Genomic DNA, 17,386 nt, shown 5'->3' with positions numbered 1-17,386 from the left:
CCCCGTCTGCTGGAGGACAAGTGGGCATGGCACTGGAGGTTCTTTTTGAGGTGATAAATTGCTCCAAGATGGGCTGCAGAGGCCGAGTGCTGGGCTGAATTACAGCTCAACATTTTTTAAGGTGGGGAACCAGTCTTAAAAGGACCACAGAGAACCATAGAGGCTTGGGAGGCTGAGACAGGAGGGTCCACGTCTCTAAACAAAGCACAGAAAGGGCCGGGATGTGACTCAGCGGTTAAGCACTCCTGGGCTCTATCCCCACATGGGAATGAGAACGGTAAGAAATAAATGAGAGGCTAGGGGGCCCTGGCAGGCCCTCACCACACCCACCACGGAGCACCTCTGCCCACCAGCTGCACTTGTAGGACAGTCCCCACAGTGACCCTCTGGTGTGTGCACCCTGTAGCTGGGCGCCTACCACTTGTGCATGCAGACAGGTGTGCAAGCTGCCCAGGACAAAGGAACTGTGGGAAATGCTGTTTCCCTAATGGGCAAGGTCACTGAGACTAGAGGCAACTGGTTTTTGATCAGGGAGTTCACCACGAGCTGTTTCTTACATGTTCTTACGGGCTTCAAATGCTGTGGGGAGCCCTGACCCAGCAGAGGCACAGGGCAAGAGAGTACCCAGGAGACCTGATGGCCAGGTACCCCCACACTTGCGTACAGGTCCGTAGACAGGGCCAAGGGGAGCAGGCTGTGCTGGGGGGTTCTCAGCCACCAGCCTGGGTGAGGAGGGTCTTCACATGGACACCAGAGCCCACGGGGATTACTGGGTTCATGCAGTGGGGCAACACACATAGGAGTCAAAAGGGGCAAGAGGGGTGGCCACCAAGTGGGGTGAGGGCACCCAGCAGGAAGGGAACCGTAAAGCCAGGGGCAGAGCAACCTTGGCTCCAGGAACACCTACAAGTAAGGGAGTTGGCGGGAGAGCACAAAAGAACAGAGAAACCCTGGGTGTCAGCCAGGCACCCTCCGTGAGCAGGGAGACGGGCAGGTGCCAGGTGCAGATGCAATGGTTTACGTCACGTGCCGCCAGGCCCTGGCACCCAAGCTCTGCTCGGACGCCCAGGCTTGCCTGTGGAAGGGCTTCTGGATGAGGTAAACATTGAATTCAGCAGATTCTTGGCAGATGACCCACCATGCTGTGGGGCAGATGACCCACCATGATGGCCTTTAGTTTAAAAACAACAAAAAACCCTGTCCCTGAGCAAGTGGGCACACTGCCTCTAGCCCCAGCAGTTGGCTCCACCAATACCTGCCCTGCAGAGTTCATCCTGCAGCCCACAACCAAGCAGGCCAAGTCTTAAACACCTCTCCCCTACATTAAGGCACCCCTCCACCCATGGGGTAGGAGGTGACAGATGGCTTTGCCCTCCCCATAGCCTCCAACTTGCTTCCCAGCCGACCCCAGCCCCAGGAACCCACTGGGCAGGACAGAAGGGGGCTGAGTGCCCAGGTGGGGACACGTGTGGCATACCCAGGCCTCCTGCCACAGCTGTGGTCTCCAGGCCCACCAGAATGCCAGGAGCCAGATTTTCCTGCCATGGATATGCCAATCAACAAGAGCTGCGTGAAACCCCGGCTCCCGGTGAGGCTGGCGAGTGCCGGGGCGGAGTCTTGGAGCCCTGTCCAGCTGGGCACTGCCAACACTCTGGCAGCTCTCACCAGGTTCTGAAAACTGGTAGACTGTTTCCCCACAAAAATGGATATAAAATGCAAACAGTGCTCAGGAGCCCCACCTGTTGCTTCAGTGTCTACCCTGATGCCCCAGAAGGAGCACAGCTGTGGAAAGGACTGTACAGTGTTTTATTTCATGGACCCCAGTGGTGCAGGCCAGGCTGAGACAGGCGCTCCGAGTCCCCAAAGTCTGAACTTTGGCTCAAGGCCACCACACACAGGTGCATTTTCTGAGGCTGGCACAAAATGAAGGGCCCCCACTCCCCCCACCCCCTGCTTCTTCCCTGAGTGCCCACGGTTCAGGAGCCGTGGGCACTCAGAGGCCATGGCAACGGGCCAGGCTCCTGCCCCTCAGCCACCTCAGCTGCAGACAAGGAAAGCCACAGCAAGCTCAGCGGCCACCCATCCTGGCCTGGCCACGTCATTTCCTGCTCTTCAGCGACGGCCTCTTCTTCCTCCTCTTGTGGACCCCGCTCTGGCCACCAGACTCTGCACGTGCAACGCTGGGGCTGACCCTCTTCCGGCTCCTCTTCCTCTCAGTCCCTGAGCCCAGGTCTGGACTAGAGGCCTCCTCCTCGCCTTCCCCTGCTGAAACAGGGAACACACTTCTTCCAAAACAAATCCCCTGCAGGCACAGCAGCCACAGCCCACCAGGGGACCCACATCAGCACAGATGGCATGTTCCACAGTCACCCGTGCTCGTGACAGGGAGGGCCAAGCTTGGAGACACATCTCTAGAAAAACCAGTTGTCAAGAGGACGGATCAGGAGGCCCAGACCTGGAGCAAGGCGTGGAGGGGGTGGGACTGGCTCAGCGCAGGGAGAGGAGGGACGACCCTGGCTCAGGGTCGGCTGCCAAGCCCTGAGTTTGATTCAAGTTGCACACCTGTGCAGTAGGCTCAGGTGCTGGGGCCCAGCTGAGGGCAGGCTGCTGGGAAGTCACTGCCCAGGTGGGGACAACACGGAAGGGGCTCAACAGCAGTGGGCGGCCCAGGCCAGGTCAATCCAGATGGCAGGGAGGGTTCTTCAGCTCCCTGCAGCGCCATATCTGGCACAGGGCACTGCCCGCCCCAGGGCAAGCAGGCACTCAAGCCTACCACAGGGCACAGATGCAGGTCAGTCCTTAGCAAAGGTGCCCTGTCCAGCACAATCCTGTGGCCATCAGGGAGGGACAGGGAGGAAAAATGACCCTGACAAGGTCAAGAGCTGTGAAACTCAAGGACTGCCAGAGGACATGGAAGAGGAGGGGAACATGGGAAAAAAAGAGGTAGGCGGCCCAGAGAAAGGCACCATGGTGTGGACAGGGCAGTTCCCACAGCCAGTGTGCTTCAGGCAAGGAAGCGGGATGGTGGAGAGTAGTCCCAGGGTCAAGCCCTGAGACCACGACCATGCAGGGCGTCCCAGAACTCGAAGCCAGCGGGCACTTGTGTCTGAAGAGGAGACTTAGGAAAAGACATCAGAGGTGACCAGGGGCAAGGGACAGGGCAGCAGGTGACCCACTTGGACGTCAATAGTCACCTCCAGTCCTCCTCTTGTTCTTTGACCTTGACTTCAGTGAGCGCCTCCTCATCTTGAGCTCCCGCCTCCCTTCGAGCAGATGCCTGTAGGTTTTTTCCGGGATGTCGTCCTCGGGGAAGGTGCCTGAGAATCCGGGTGAGTCAGGAGACTGAGAGTGGCTTGAAATGTGCCGCACACATCCTTAAGACACGGCCTGTTCTACTGCCAGGCATGAGGTACTGAGCAACAACCCCACAGCTGAGATGGACAGTGTGAAGCCTGACCCGTCCCCGCCCAGAACAGCAGCACCTGGGAAGCCCTTCTCAGATCACATCGAGGCCGGTCTACTTCTCAAACAAGCAGTACCGTGGAGGGGCACAAGGGTCCCTTCTGTACCACTGTGGGTGCTGCGCCCTGCACAGGCCCACCCAGTGTGTGTGACTCATGCCCTTCACTGCATGAACTTCACTAAAACTGCTGGCCTTCAGCCCCTGATGCCAGCAGGGAAAGGCCACCACGTGGACAGAGGATGGACTGACAGGCAAATAAGTGAAGAACAGGACAGTCAACACTGCTGTCAGAACCCAGGGGTGGGCACGCAAGCACCCAGGTAAAACACTTCAACTGGCTGCATTTTGAAATCCTGCCTAACCCTCCCAAGGAGAGGCCTGTTGGGTCACCTACGCCACACGCTGCAGAATGGAGAAGCTCCCTGCCCAAGTGGCAACACCACCATCAGCCACTCCAAAGCCCTGGACCAGCACCATGTCTCACAGCCACCAGGGGCTGAGGATCACTAACCACTAGAGAACAAGGGCTGCAGAAACCCTCAGCCTGCCGCCCTGCCCTGCCCTGCCCCGCCCCGCAAGCCATGAGGGAGCACGGGGAACCACCACAGGGCCATAGGGATGAACGCCTCCAAGATGGGGTCACATGGAGCCAATCCAATACTCACCTCCAGCCAGGTCCTGCAGCCTGCAAGAGCAAGACAGACTGTCACACACAGCCTTGGTTATGCCAAAGCTGCGTCCTGGGGACACACCCAGAGCTGCTGAGGGGCCCAAGACACCCTGCCCTTGGTGAGACACCTGTCTACGGGAGCTCTGAAGTCCTCTGCCTGGCTGAGTGGCTTCAGGGACAGTGCCGGGGGCACAATGTCAGCAGAGGCAGTGGGGCTAAGACAGGCAGCTCCAGGGCTGGAGAAGGACAGGCCAGGTGCCCTGAAAGACACTCACTTCTGGATCACTTTGTAGAGGCGCTTCCTGTTCTGAGAAGGAGTGCTCTGCCGACTGGCCACTTCAAACAGCCTGTTAGCAACAGCCTCGTAGTCAAACTGTTTCAAAAAGGGAGGCCAGGTCAGTCCCTTCCCAAGCAGACCTCAGTCCAGCACGTGGACCCTGCAATCCACTGGCCCACACCAGCATAGGCTCAGGGTCTCCGTACCTCCAGAGTGGCATTGCCCGGCACATTTAGAGGGCTACAAAGCTAGCCCCACTCACAACCTTAAATTCCCAGCAGCCACAACCAGATGCAAAAGTAGCAAGTGACAGTAATCTTACTCTTAGCTCAAAGTGCCCAATTTTCCTTCACCTTACAGCAGTAAGCACTGTATTCCAACTCGGGTCGCTGCTTTGGCTGCCAGTGCAACCCAACGCCAACCACTCAGCATGTGTCCCCTCATGAAGCCAGCTCCCCACCCAGCAGGGGAGGTCTGGGAAGGCTGCCTACTTGTCCATGGCAAAAGGACTGCTGTGGGGCCGGCCTCTGCACCCACCCTCCCAACACGTGACCCCCAATCCCACTCAATGGCCCTGCCCTTTGCAGGCAAGCAGGCCTGCCGTCTGTCCTTCCTCCAAAGCTGACCTCCATGAAGGTCAGTCTCCAAGTCCATAGCTATCACCCTCCATTCTGGAGTCAGCAGCAGAGCAGGAGAGCAAAGGCTAAGCTCACCATCCCCAGGCCCAGATACCTACCTGGAGGACAGGGCCAGCACTGTCCTCATCGTCTCCTGTCCCCTTGCCCTTCTCAAGGTCAGTCCTGCGTATGGAGCCTAAAATGAAAAGGACCTCGTGAAATCCAAAGCCCCTGGGAACAGAGCAGGCACAGGACGGGGAGGACAGCAGGTGGCTGTTGGGCGGTCTCCTAGATGGGCCTCGGCGGACCTCAGGCAGCAAAGCTGGTGGTGAAGTCCCACAGCAAGGTCAAAGGGCAGCCAACCCAACCAGAGGGCTGGACCAGGGGCAATGGGAGACCACTTCAGTCAAGGCCCCCGTGCCAGGCTGGGTGCTCAGGGGTTTGCTGGTGCTCACTTCAGAAGGCAGGCACAGGACAACAGAGCTGTGGGGGCAGCACACGTGGAGAGTGACAGCGGCAGGGCCGTGGGCTGCTCTGGTGCACCACAAGCAGGATTCAGGGACCTGCCTGGAGACTCCAGGATGACAGAAAAGGGCAAGGGGGGCCAGGGAAGGCACACACAGATGTCCCCAGATGATGTGCTGGGGACAGAGGGGTGTGGGCTGACCCCAGGAAGGCCAAGGGCTCACCAGCATGGGCACCGAGTCCTAAGCCATGGGTGACCTGCCCTTCCAACAGGACATGTCACGTGGTACACAGAGCCCCTACAGCAAGACTGGAAGCAGGCAGGCTAGATCTGCTACTGCCAGAGCACCCCAAGTCACCTAAGGAAGTCAGGGACTACACCCAGCATGGTACCCAGGTGCAAGGGACACAGAGAGCGCCAGGTCCTAGTGGGAGACATGGGCCAGGAATCAGGAGCTCGACAGAGCAGCTGATGGCTGTCATCGTGAGTGAGCCAACATGGAGTAACCCAGCATAAGGCAGAGCAGGGGCTGCACTGTAAACGGGGAGGGCAGGCAGCCTGAGTGACAGGTGGACAGGGTGCAGGCAGGCCCCAGGGAGCACTGTAGCCTGGCACAGCAGGGCCTCCAGGGAGCTGGGCTGGGGATTAGTGGGGAGCATGGGATGAGCTGAGCAGCTGGACAGTGCTGATCGCACTGGAGGCCACAGCAAGCAAGGAGAGCAGAGACATGTGCCTGGTGCTCTCCAAGGTCACTGGCTACTGTGCTGCCAGGGAGCTCCGGAACGGAAGCAGGGGCCCAGCAGGCCACGCAGGCTCAGTCCAGGACAGGCCACCGGAGGGCAGAAGCCCACCTTAGTATACTGTGACCCTCACCTGCAGAGTCTATGGGATGGCAGGTCCTATTCACACTCACCTTCCAGAGATTCACCGTCACCATCTGACGCCTCATCCTCCCCGTTCTGCGCATCCATTTCATTCATGAGGTCCTCGATGGCAAATGGGGCCTGCTCCACGATGGTCTCAAAGATGCCCCGAGCAATGTTATGCAAAACCAGGGAGCTGAGAGGGTGAAGCGGAAGCCAGAAAGCCTGCTGGACTCAGCTCTCCACAAGCAGGGCCGAGCAGCCTCCCACCTCACCCCATGGCCAGCAGCCTCCAGAGCCCAAACACTGTCAAAAGGGGCAGCAATCCCCAAAGGCAGTCTCACCCAGAAGCAAGTGAGGAAGGATCAGGCCCCAGCCACCTGCCACTTACTCCTTAGTGCAGGCAGCGATCTTGCAGAAGGGCTCAATGAACCGCAGGTTCTGATCTGCGGTGAGCTGCGGGAAAGCAAGGGGAGCTGGTCAGTCCCCGGCACGCGCCACACTGAGCTCCATCACCCAACCGACACTGGCCTCACCTCTTTAGCTCCCACTTTGGTCAGCTCCTCCAGGAAGATCTCGATGAAGTGGCTCTTCACTCCGTTGGGGGCCTGGCTGCTGGGGTGCAGGATCTCGGTGATCAGCAGCTCCAGAAGCTGCTCAACCTGCCTGAGTAAGAGGGCAAATACAGCAGCAGCCACAAGGGCCACACGCCACTGGTGCCCCGTCCCCTCTAAAAGCTCCAGCAAGAATGCACACAGGTGGGCACCTCCACCGGGAACACATCACTCTCTGCACCCACAGGTGGTCTGTGTAGCAAGAAGGGTGGCAATCAAGGGTGTCGTGGCCACGGCCAGCACCGGAACAGTGTGCATGTGGGCCCCAGCAACCTCTGCAACAATCGAGATGCAAGTGGGAAAGGCCAGGCTGAGGCAGGACACTATGCCACCTTGGCCAAGTGGTCCTCTCTGCTGTCCCTGCAGGGTACAACTCAGGAATATGCATCAAGACAGAGGAGAGGTGGAGAGAAAGGCAGAGGCCAGGAAGGGCTGTGGGCTGCAAGCCACCTGCTGGCCTCTCAGCCCTGCCACATGGAGTGCAGGCTGAGAACACATGCAAGTGGTAGCTCTTCCTGAAATGTGAGCCTAATGATCTCAGGGAGGCCCTGGACCCTCAGATCAGAGATCCCCAGGGAGCAAACAGCCTTTAGCAGTCTAGACACACCCAAAACCCCAGGGGCGCTAACAGTGCAGAGCCCCCAATAGTGCAGAGCCCAGAGCCCCTGGGCAATTCCAACACAGAACAACTGGCTAAGGAAGGAAAAGTGACACTCCACCAGACTCACAGGAAAGGAGGTGAGACCCGTGCTAACCAAGAGAAAGACATCATGGCAGGAGGCCACTGCTGGGCTCCTGCTGACACCTCATGCACTAGAAACAAAGACCTGTCTGCCTGTGGGCACTGGGACGGGATGCGGCGAGGCCCAAGCCATCACTCTGCCTGCCCAGGGAAGAGGTTACCAGTGCTCCCCAGGATACCCTCTGCAACCAGTGGCTGTTACCACAAGGATGGAGCGACTTTTCTAACTTGTGAACCAAAAAAAGGTAATCACAACAAAGTCACCCCTAGGCCCTCGGTCCCTTCAGGATGACCCACCAGCTCTCACAGAGTCCTCACTGGGAATTCAAGGATGAAAATCACACAAAACCCGGTGCTACAGCCTGAGTGCAGGCTCACCCTCAGAAATTCACACCTCGAGGCACTCAGTGAACTGTCCAACTCCTGCTGAATCTCCTTCATGAAGCGAGAAAGTGGGCTGGGGCCAGGGCCTGTTCACTGTGTGACTCTGAAGACAAGGAGCTAGGACAACCTGGGCCTCCAGCTGCATCTGTCCCAACAGCCCTCTGACAGCTGGGCAATGGCAGGTTCGTGGATTTAAAGCAGCTCCTTTGGGCACACTTTCTAATTACAAGTCAACTCCAAATACACTTCTAATCCACTCTCCCCACTCACCCAAAAAAATTCAAAAAGGAGAATAAAGACAAAACCTTGCAGCAGCAGAAGGCGGACAGAGGCCAACACTCAGTAAGACGTTGAGTGCTCCGCAGAGAGATGCCTGCAGTACTGTGTTTCGCTGGATACTGGAGACGGAGCTCAGGGATGCTCCACCACTGGGCTCCCTCCCCAGGCCTTTGTGAGACAGGGTCTTGCTAAATTGCTGAGGGTAGCCTCAGCCTCCCGAGTCACAGACCACAGGCGGACACCATCACTCCAGGTGCATTCATAAGCAACCATAAAAAGTGAAAGTGACTTTTCAGGGATGGGAAGTAGTTCAGCAGTAGAGCATATGCTTTGCATGTATAAGGCCCTGGGTCTAATCCCAAGTACCTAAAGAAACATTAAAAATCATAGTAGTTCTCCGAGTTCTTTAAATTGTGCATGTATCATTTATACTTACAAAAAATTATAGGTATTTTTTTTTTTAAGAGAGAGGGAGAGAGAGAGAGAATTTTTTAATATTTATTTTTTAGTTATCAGCGGACACGACATCTTTTTTTTGTATGTGGTGCTGAGGATCGAACCCGGGCCGCACGCATGCCAGGCGAGTGCGCTCCCGCTTGAGCCACATCCCCAGCCCAGGTAATTTTTATTAATTTAAAAAACTTGGAGCTGAACCCAGGCAGAGCACAGGACTCCTGGGCGGAAGCCCACTGCTGCCCAAGGAAGCCAGAGACTAGAGAAAATAGCTCACAGTGGGGAAGGAAAGGCTACCTGACCCCAGGTACCACTGCTGAAGGTGGGACGCAGGGAGGGGTAGGACACATTTAGAACAGGGAGCAGTGACCACTAACAGAGCTGAAAATGTCTCTTTTTTTATCAAAAAAGGGCATCTTTAGCTGCCGGTCCAGTGTGCCCAGTAGACTCCATTCTAACTCTCAGGACTGACCGCTCTGGCTCAGAGCAATGGCACTTCCATGGGCACTAGACCACTTTTAACTTCTAGCTCTGGGGGCCTCCTTCAACACGAACTCCAGAACCTCTTTATGACAAAGAATTACACGAGAAACTCGGACTCCCTCCCCCAGCCTTAGTGGCCCCAGGACTCAGGTTCGGCGTGAGGACTCACTTTTCTTCCCATCCTCGTGTTCTCACGGCCTTCAAGGACTCATTCAGAACCATCCGCATGAGCTTTGGTACAGAAGGAAACTCGCGTTAGAGGAACACAAGCCAGACTTCACTGCGGCCCTGCCCTCCATGCACCAGGCGCTCCCAAGGGAGGGCTGCAGCAAGTGGCCAGCTGGAGAGCAGCTGATGGGATGAGTGCGGGGGATACCTCATCTTTTTTTTTTTTTTGGTACCGGGGACTGAATTCAGGGGCACCCAACCATTAAGCCACATCCCCAGCCCTATTTTGTATTTTATTTAGACAGGATCTCACTGAGTTGCTTAGCACCTCGCTGTTACTGAGGCTGGCTTTGAACTCGTGATCCTCCTGCCTTAGCCTCCCCAGCTGCTGTGGTTACAGGCGTGCGCCACCACACCCTGAGAGAACGCAGCTCTGCATACAGCTGAGATGTCACGCTAAGACAGAGCTAAGTCGGGTCCCCAGACTAGGGCTGACCTAACGGCTACTTCAGAAGCGAGAATGGAGTGAGAGGTGGAGCTCCCTCGCTAGGAGGCAAAGCCAGGTCTGAGGCAAGCACTCTTCCCCAAGCCCTCCAAGGCTCCAAACTCCCACAGAGAGCAGGGACACAGGTACATGCTCTCTGCTCTGAGAGAAGCCCAGGCTCAGCATCTGCCCCTCACAGCTCAACATTTTTGTCATTCTCCCACCTTAGGATGCCCATAAGGTGCCAGGGCATGGTAAAAAGTGACTAAGGAAGCTAAGACTGCCTTTGTGCACAGCACACCCCAGCAGCTGGGATGCTGTTCCTGGGACACTATGGCAGGTGCCTCCCTACAGTGCCTCCGAGTCAGCCCTGAGCTGCTAACTTGGTCACATGAGGACCCAGGAAATGGGCCTTGAAAACAACAGCATTCATCATGTGAAAGAACTGCATCTCGGTGTGGAGGCTTCACACAGGTGCCCTGGCACCCGGCTGTGTCCTGCAGAGGCAGTGCTGGCCCAGGCCCACCTGCGCCACAGAGCCCACCCTCCTGCCCTCCTGAGCTCTGCACATTGTCTCACTGTGAGGCACCAATGCGTGTGTTGTCGATAGAAGGCCAGCCCAGGCTGAGCTGGCCGCTGAGCTACCTTAGGCGAGGCCCAGACACTGTCCTGCTGGGCATCCCCATTAGGTTCACTGGCTTCAAGACAATGACAAGGTCCCTTCATCTGGGGACTACTCCCCCGTCACAGTGCAAAGCTGTGGTTCCATGGGGGAGGGAGGCCAGAGCAGCACATGTGTGAATAACACCCAGCTCCTTGGTTTCTGAAGGCAAACCAGTGACCCAGACGGGAAGAAACATGGGGGTAAAGAGGGAGGGACTGTGCCACCAGTGTCACCCTGCCAGAAACCACTGCACGGCCTCACCAGGTGGCCAAGCTCCTTCTCGGAACCCAGAGTCTATGCAGGGTCTTTAGAATCCAGTTCTTCACCCACTCAATAACCTCCCAAATGGGGACAAACACTGCAAAATTCTAAGCCAGTATACTCTCAGGGCCACCCTGCCTAAGGTCCTCAGCACACAGCCAGGGACAGGAAGGGTGACTGCCCCCTCCTCACCATGTAGAACTTGTCCAGGCGCAGTCTGTCAATGCCGGCCCACTCGCGGTTCATGGTCTGCCAGAACGTCTGCAGGAACAGGTGCTCTGGGGGAAGAGCCATGTCAACACTGAGTCACAGAGTGACACAGACACTCTGGGAGGGCAGGGGAGAACAGAAAGCCCCCACTCAGAAAGCCACCCATGGGCAGCCTCTGGGGTTTCTCAGTCCCAGCAGGTTGAGCAGAAAAGTAACACTAGATAAGTTTGCTGAGCAGACAGGGAACTCGGGCACAGAGACCAGAGGTCAGCCCAAACCACAGCCACATCCTCCAAGAAAGGCACATGGAGAGAGCAAGGCGGCTGGCAAGAGAAGCAACCCTCGGGCCTTGTCCTCCCAGCTCCTCTGCTGCCACATTGGCTCAGGCTGCACACCTCCTGACACCCAAAGACAGTGTCACCAAGGCAGTGTCAACTGTACATACACAGGCTTCTCAGTATTCAATCCGTGAACCCAACAAAATGCATGACCCTACGTTATACATGATAACAGTGTGTCGGACACAGGACACTATGGGTTGAACTACGTTCTCCTAAACTAACATGCAGAAGTCCTAACCCCCAGTACTTCAGAATGTCACTGTGAAGGCAAAGACACAGAGTCTTCTTCACAGACTAAAATTAAGGTGAAATAGGGTCACTAGTGTGGACCCTATTCTAATCTGACTGGTGCCTATATGTGCGCGCGCACAGACAACACCATGAAGACACAGGGAGAAGACACTGTATGCAAGCCAAGGAGAGGGTCCCCAGGGACCATTCCTGCCCATGCCTTGGACTTAAGACACAAGGAGGGCAACTATCTCCCACCACAAAATCCCTGCAGGAGCAAAGGGCTGGTGATACCACCCAGGCACAGGCAGGTTTACTAAATCATAGGAGGTAGGCCAGGCGGACAACTTGGGCTATGCTGAACCCAGCAACTGTTCTGCAAGAGCTTAGGAAGAAACAATCAGGGAGCATGGATCTACTCCACCAGTTACTCAACACAACGAAAGCGTCTCCCAAACCTAGATGCCAGGTGGGCACCCCTAGTGTAGGTGGCTTCAACTCAAGGGAATTAAACCCACTGTGCATGCAACTAGCACCAGGAGTACCACTCCAGCTGCCGTCAGGGACACTCTCAAAGCTGGCTGCCCTCAGTGCAGTGTGGGGAGGCCTAAGATGCTAATGCCCAGGCTGTGCCCCGGGAGCTGGGGTGAACAAGGACTGGAGGTCAGGATTTTCACAGGCTGCCCAAATGGTTCTGATGGGCAGGCAAGATGAGAACTACTCATCATGGACAGAATGAAGAGCTAGAGAAATACACTGCAGGAATATCAAAACAACAGGTAGAACTTAGTCAATTCATTTTAATTTTAAAATGCAGGACCTCAAGCCTCATTTGCTCTTGAGTCTATTTGGGTAAGTGGATGGTGCAGCCTGAGTACTCAGAGCCATGTTTCACACATGACAAGCACCCAGATGCTGGCTTATTCTCACTCTAGACTTCAGACCACACACTTCAGTGTCTGATGGCTTAAATCTCAGTGACTCTGGCATCTACATGTGGGCTTAACTACAGCAGCATACTCACGTGTCTCTGTGGTCTGAAAAGCATGGACGAGCTGGGAGATTGTCCTTCCTAGTTCTTCCTGTGCAAAAAATAAGAAACACACCCTCAGTCCCTGAAGCACTGTGTTCTTAAAATAACAAGTCAACACAAAGATCCACTGACTCATTATAGACAGCCAGGAGCAGTGGGTCTCAGTGTAGTGGACTTGAGTTGTGTAATTTCCCCCAGCTGAAAAAGAACCCCCACCACAGACAGTGGCAGTCACTACCCTCCTGCCCAAGGCTAAGCACAAGAAGGGGCTGGTTAAAAGGGGAAAGAGAGAGCAGGGAACCTCTTATCAGCAGGAGGTGAGGCCAAGACCTAGAAGTCACTAACTATCTGCCTGCCTCTGCGTTAGGCATCACCCAGTGTCCATGCTAAGACAGCAGAGCCCATAGCCTCAACTGAGAGAAGGTTGCTTAGTAAGTACAGAATATGAGCTAAGACTCAGCATTTAAATAAGCACCTTCAACCCAAGTTACTTTAAAGAGCAAAGAACACTTTGAAAAACACTGTTCTAAAAGGTCAGTAGGAGAAATCCTTACCTCAGAAGACCTAGTTCTATCCCCTGAACTTCATTATTTCAGCCCTCAATTTTTAACCCAATGGGACATTTCACCCATGTCCTGGCCATCACTGCCACTGTCAGTGGCACAGTGGGACTTGACTCAGCAAACCATGCCTGTCCTTAGTACAAGCCAGAGCCACTCTAATCAAAGACCCTGCCCTCCTGCCAGATAGAACACAGCACTGAGGGCACACAACTTCACCCAGCATCCCTAGCCATGCTCAATGCCCGCCTGTCCTCCCACACTCTGGGGCTTCCTGCCCATGCACTCACCTGCAGGAGGGGTTTGTCTTGCATCCACATGCAGTAAAACAGCCCTTTCCATACCTTCAGCAGCTCGTCATGTGTGAAACTACCTGTGCCAGAACAGTGACATTCAGACTAAACGAACCTCCACCCCAACCTCTTAGTGCCAGTCACCCAGTGTTTGGATTAGCCCAAAGTCCTATCTGCTATAAAGGTAACTGGAGTAGTCTGTCCCCTCCCCAAGCAATCCTTCCAGTTCAGCCCCTGTAGGACCCTCCTCAGGTAACTTCCTGTACTCACTAAACATTGAGGCGCAACAGGCAGAAACCAGGTACCCTGGAATTCCTGAGATTCAAAATTCAGAATTTAACCCCTTCCTGAGTGGATGGTGGCCCTAAAAGTGAGTTTACTGGTGGTCATTCCCCGAGTGTTACATGGAGTTTTGTGCTTCTCTGTGTTATGCCTCAAACGTTCAAAGAGAATTCACTCGGTCACTAGGGAGGGCAAACGAGGTTGACAAAGGCTGCAGTGTGTGGACCAGAGTCCCCTGTGGAGCTTCCTAAAGCCAGGTCGCTGAATCTGCGCTGAGACCCTAGAATCTGCATTTCTAAGGATGCACAGGCGTGCTGAAGCTGTGGCAGGGGTGGGACAGGCCCGGAGAACCGCGGTACGATGAAGGGTTCAGCAAGAAGCGTGTGCTGGCCCTCGTGGAGGCTGGCAAGGGAAAGGTGGACACGCCACCAGCTACACAAGCCGATAGGGATGAGCCGCGTGGCACATGGCAGGCTGGAGCAGCAGGAGCGCACGTTCTGCCGGGGGTTACCCACAGGAGAAGACCCGACGGGGCCTGGAGAGTGTGGCCGTGGAGCCTCGTGTCACCGTCCCACTACACCAGGCGGCCGGGGCGGGGCGGGGCGGGAGCCCGACGCGGTGGGGACGCGCCGCCGGCCCCGCGAAGGCCCCACGCGGCCCCAGCTCTAGTCGCCCCCGCCCACCTGTGGCCCGCTGGGTCCTGGCGACGATGTACTTCCGGAGTTTCCGCACCGCCCGGTCTCGGGTCACCTGCTCGTTCCCCGCCAGGCGCTGAGCCAGCTGGATCTCAGGCGGGAGCTGCGTCTGCGAGACCATGGCGACTACGGCCGACAGGCAGGAGGGACGGAGCCCAGATCCGAATCCACACCGCAGCTGCGGCGCTCCCGTGACGTTGCCACGTCACCCTCCCGCGACGTCGCTCGTCTGTCGTCATCCTCCCGCGACGTCGCTCGTCCGTCGTCATCCTCCCGCGACGCCGCGCGCCTGCGTCAGCCCCCCGCGACGCCGCTAGGACGCACTCCGTCGCCCCGAAGGGGCTGGGAAAGTGGGCTGCCGGCGAGGTCGGGGAGCAGGTGGCGCGCCGCCCTCCCCGCGGCCCACGAGGGAGCCCTCGGAGGAGCCCTCGGAGGCTGTCGCTTGCTCTGCCAGGCCCGGCGCCTCAGCGCTGAGCGGAGAGCGGGAAGGGCCGTCGCCGCTCCAGGCCACGGGTCGGGCTCTTCAGCGCCTCAACCTGGCGGCGGGCCCTGAGCTGGGCCGGAGGCGCCTAGGAAGCTTGAGCGGAGCCGGGCCACGGAACGGGCCGTGAGCGCCGTCTGGGGAGGTTGGGAAGACGTGGGTGCAGACGCGATGCTGGTGGACGCAGAAAGGCTGTGGGACCTCTTGGGTGTGACACTGTGTAAAAGGGGACCCAGCTGACCTCGAAAGGGCCCTGTGTCAGGGGACCCCGAGTGTCCAGAGCCAAGGACCACGCCGGGTTCCACGATTTGCTAGGAGGACTCACAAGACCAGCGGACACTTGGACTCAGGTTAGGGACCTAAATCTGGCCGCTCAGCACATCACAGGTCAATCAACAGACAGGAAGGTGGGTCTGTTTGAGAAGCTGACTGCCCGAAGTCCCTCTTGCCAGGAGGCCGGTTTAGGGGTGGTTTATGTGGGAGGTGAGTAACGGAGCTTTGAGGCTCAGGGCCCGTCATATCCTAATCACCTAGTCACAAGATGCTCTTCACTTCTGCAGATCTCAAGATGAAAGATCAGCATTTCCTGGGGCCATCTTGTTACTCGCTCATTGAGTAGTTTTCAGTTCCTGACATTACACTATGGACAGGCTGGGGAGCTGATCACTAGATTCACTAGAATGCAAGAAAACTGCCAGGCATGGTGGTTCTCACCTGTAGTCCCAGCGACGTGGGAGGGCTAAGGCAGGAGAATCACAAGTTTGAGACCAGCCTCAGCGATTTAGCAAGGTCCTCATAACTTAGGGAGACCCTGTCTCAAAAAATAAGGGCTGGGGATGTGGCTCAGTGATAGAGTGCCTTTGGGTTTAATCCCTTGTATCCCCGCCCCCCACCAAAATAAAGAAGTCAAACAGTTTGCCTGACTATTGTAGAAGAGGAGGGCCAGGCCAGGTCAGGTAGGGAGGTGGACAAGACATCTGGGCTCAGTGCTCAGGTTCATGTGATTTATCACAGAAGGATGAAAAGCAAAATCTGCAAAGGGAAAAAAAGGTGCTTGGAGTGGGGGGCAGCCAGGTGGGAGCCCACTTGAGACCTCTGGGTGGAATCACATGGGATGCTCCTGATCTCCCAGAAGTGAGTTGTGACAACTTGTGTGAAATGTTGCCAACTAGGGAATCTTGTTAGAGACCAGTGCCTAAGGGTTTTATCAAGATCTAGTCACGTAGCAACTTCTTGGCACATACCAAAATGTCAGACTCCCAGCAGGAAAGCAGGTATTCATCATAAGCCATATTGTTTGTATGGATTAGGCAATGATACCCTCTTCTCAGAATGTGGGAACTCTCCCGAAATCCAGGCTCCCCAAAAGCAGGCCTTTCAAAGAGCAGCAGTCAGATAAAATATTTTGTTTTGTATGCTGAACAATTTTGTATTATAGCAAAAAAAAAAAAAAAAAGCCATAAATTATGTGCAAATGAATGTAGCTGTGTTCAATTACAGTTTTACTTATTTAATTTTTAGTACTGGGGATTGAACCCAGGAGCACTTAACCATGGAACCACATTCCCAGCCCTTTTTGAGACAGGATCCCAAGGCTGGCCTCCAGCTTGCGATCCTCCTGCTTCAGCCTCCTGAGGCACATTCCTATAATCCCAGCAACTCAGGAGGCTGAAGCAGGAATATTGCAAGTTCCAGGTAAGCCTTGGCAACTTAGCGAAACCTTGTCTCACAGTAGAATATAAAAAGGGCTTGGGCCGGTGCTGTGGCACACACCTGTAATCTCAGTGGCTCAGGAAGCTGAGGCAGGAGGATTGCAAGTTCAAAGCCAACCTCAGCAAAAGTGAGGTGCTAAGCAACTCAGTGAGACCTTGTCTCTAAATGAAATACAAAATAGGGCTGTGGATGTAGCTCAGTGGCTGAGCGCTCCTGGGTTCAATCTCTGGTACCAGTTAAAAAAAAAAAAAAAGAAAGGTATAATAAATGCACAATGATTCCTCTGCAGGAAACTGTTAGGTAGTATTAATGAGCAGCGAAATGCAAATTAATAACATAAGTAGGGTCACCAGTATTCTTCAAATTGCTTTTAAGACTAATGAATAATTGGGTTACTTACAGAAAAACAACAGGTGTTCTAACACTGAGAGTAAACAGGTGGACACAAAGGAGCCAATTGAGAAATGTGGAAAGGAAAGATCAGTGGGGCTGACTCATGATGGGCTAACTGGGATCACTGCGTAGTTAGGATTGATGGCCTGAGGTTCCTTGGTGCACATTAGAGGAGACAGTTCTCCAGTAACACCAGTGAGCTAAGATAAAGTCGATCTGGTCACCGAGCACAGCAGCTACATTAACAGGATTGACTTGCAGATGAG

The 17,386-nt window shown here is 55.5% G+C and overlaps 1 protein-coding gene across 1 annotated transcript; it reads right to left on the bottom strand.

The window, feature by feature from the left end:
• Positions 1–1,787: 1,787 nt before the first annotated feature.
• On the bottom strand, positions 1,788–14,747 carry Rrp1 (ribosomal RNA processing 1). The gene is made up of 13 exons (XM_046438981.2): positions 14,522–14,747; positions 13,554–13,636; positions 12,695–12,752; positions 11,081–11,166; positions 9,481–9,542; positions 6,893–7,022; positions 6,748–6,812; positions 6,407–6,552; positions 5,147–5,223; positions 4,409–4,506; positions 4,129–4,148; positions 3,195–3,317; positions 1,788–2,265 (listed from the first exon to the last, which is right to left on the bottom strand). The coding sequence occupies exons 1-13, from the start codon at positions 14,652–14,654 to the stop codon at positions 2,099–2,101; spliced, it is 1,248 nt and encodes a 415-aa protein (XP_046294937.1). The 5' UTR covers positions 14,655–14,747; the 3' UTR covers positions 1,788–2,098.
• Positions 14,748–17,386: the final 2,639 nt, after the last annotated feature.

This window comes from Marmota monax, unplaced genomic scaffold (assembly GCF_021218885.2).
Source record: "Marmota monax isolate L192 unplaced genomic scaffold, Marmota_monax_Labrador192_F-V1.1 WCK01_AAM20220418_F8-fsc00125, whole genome shotgun sequence".
In the NCBI taxonomy this organism is placed as follows: domain Eukaryota; kingdom Metazoa; phylum Chordata; class Mammalia; order Rodentia; family Sciuridae; genus Marmota; species Marmota monax.
The sequence above is the reverse complement of the archived record's forward strand: the minus strand, read 5'-3'. Positions and strand labels throughout refer to the sequence as shown.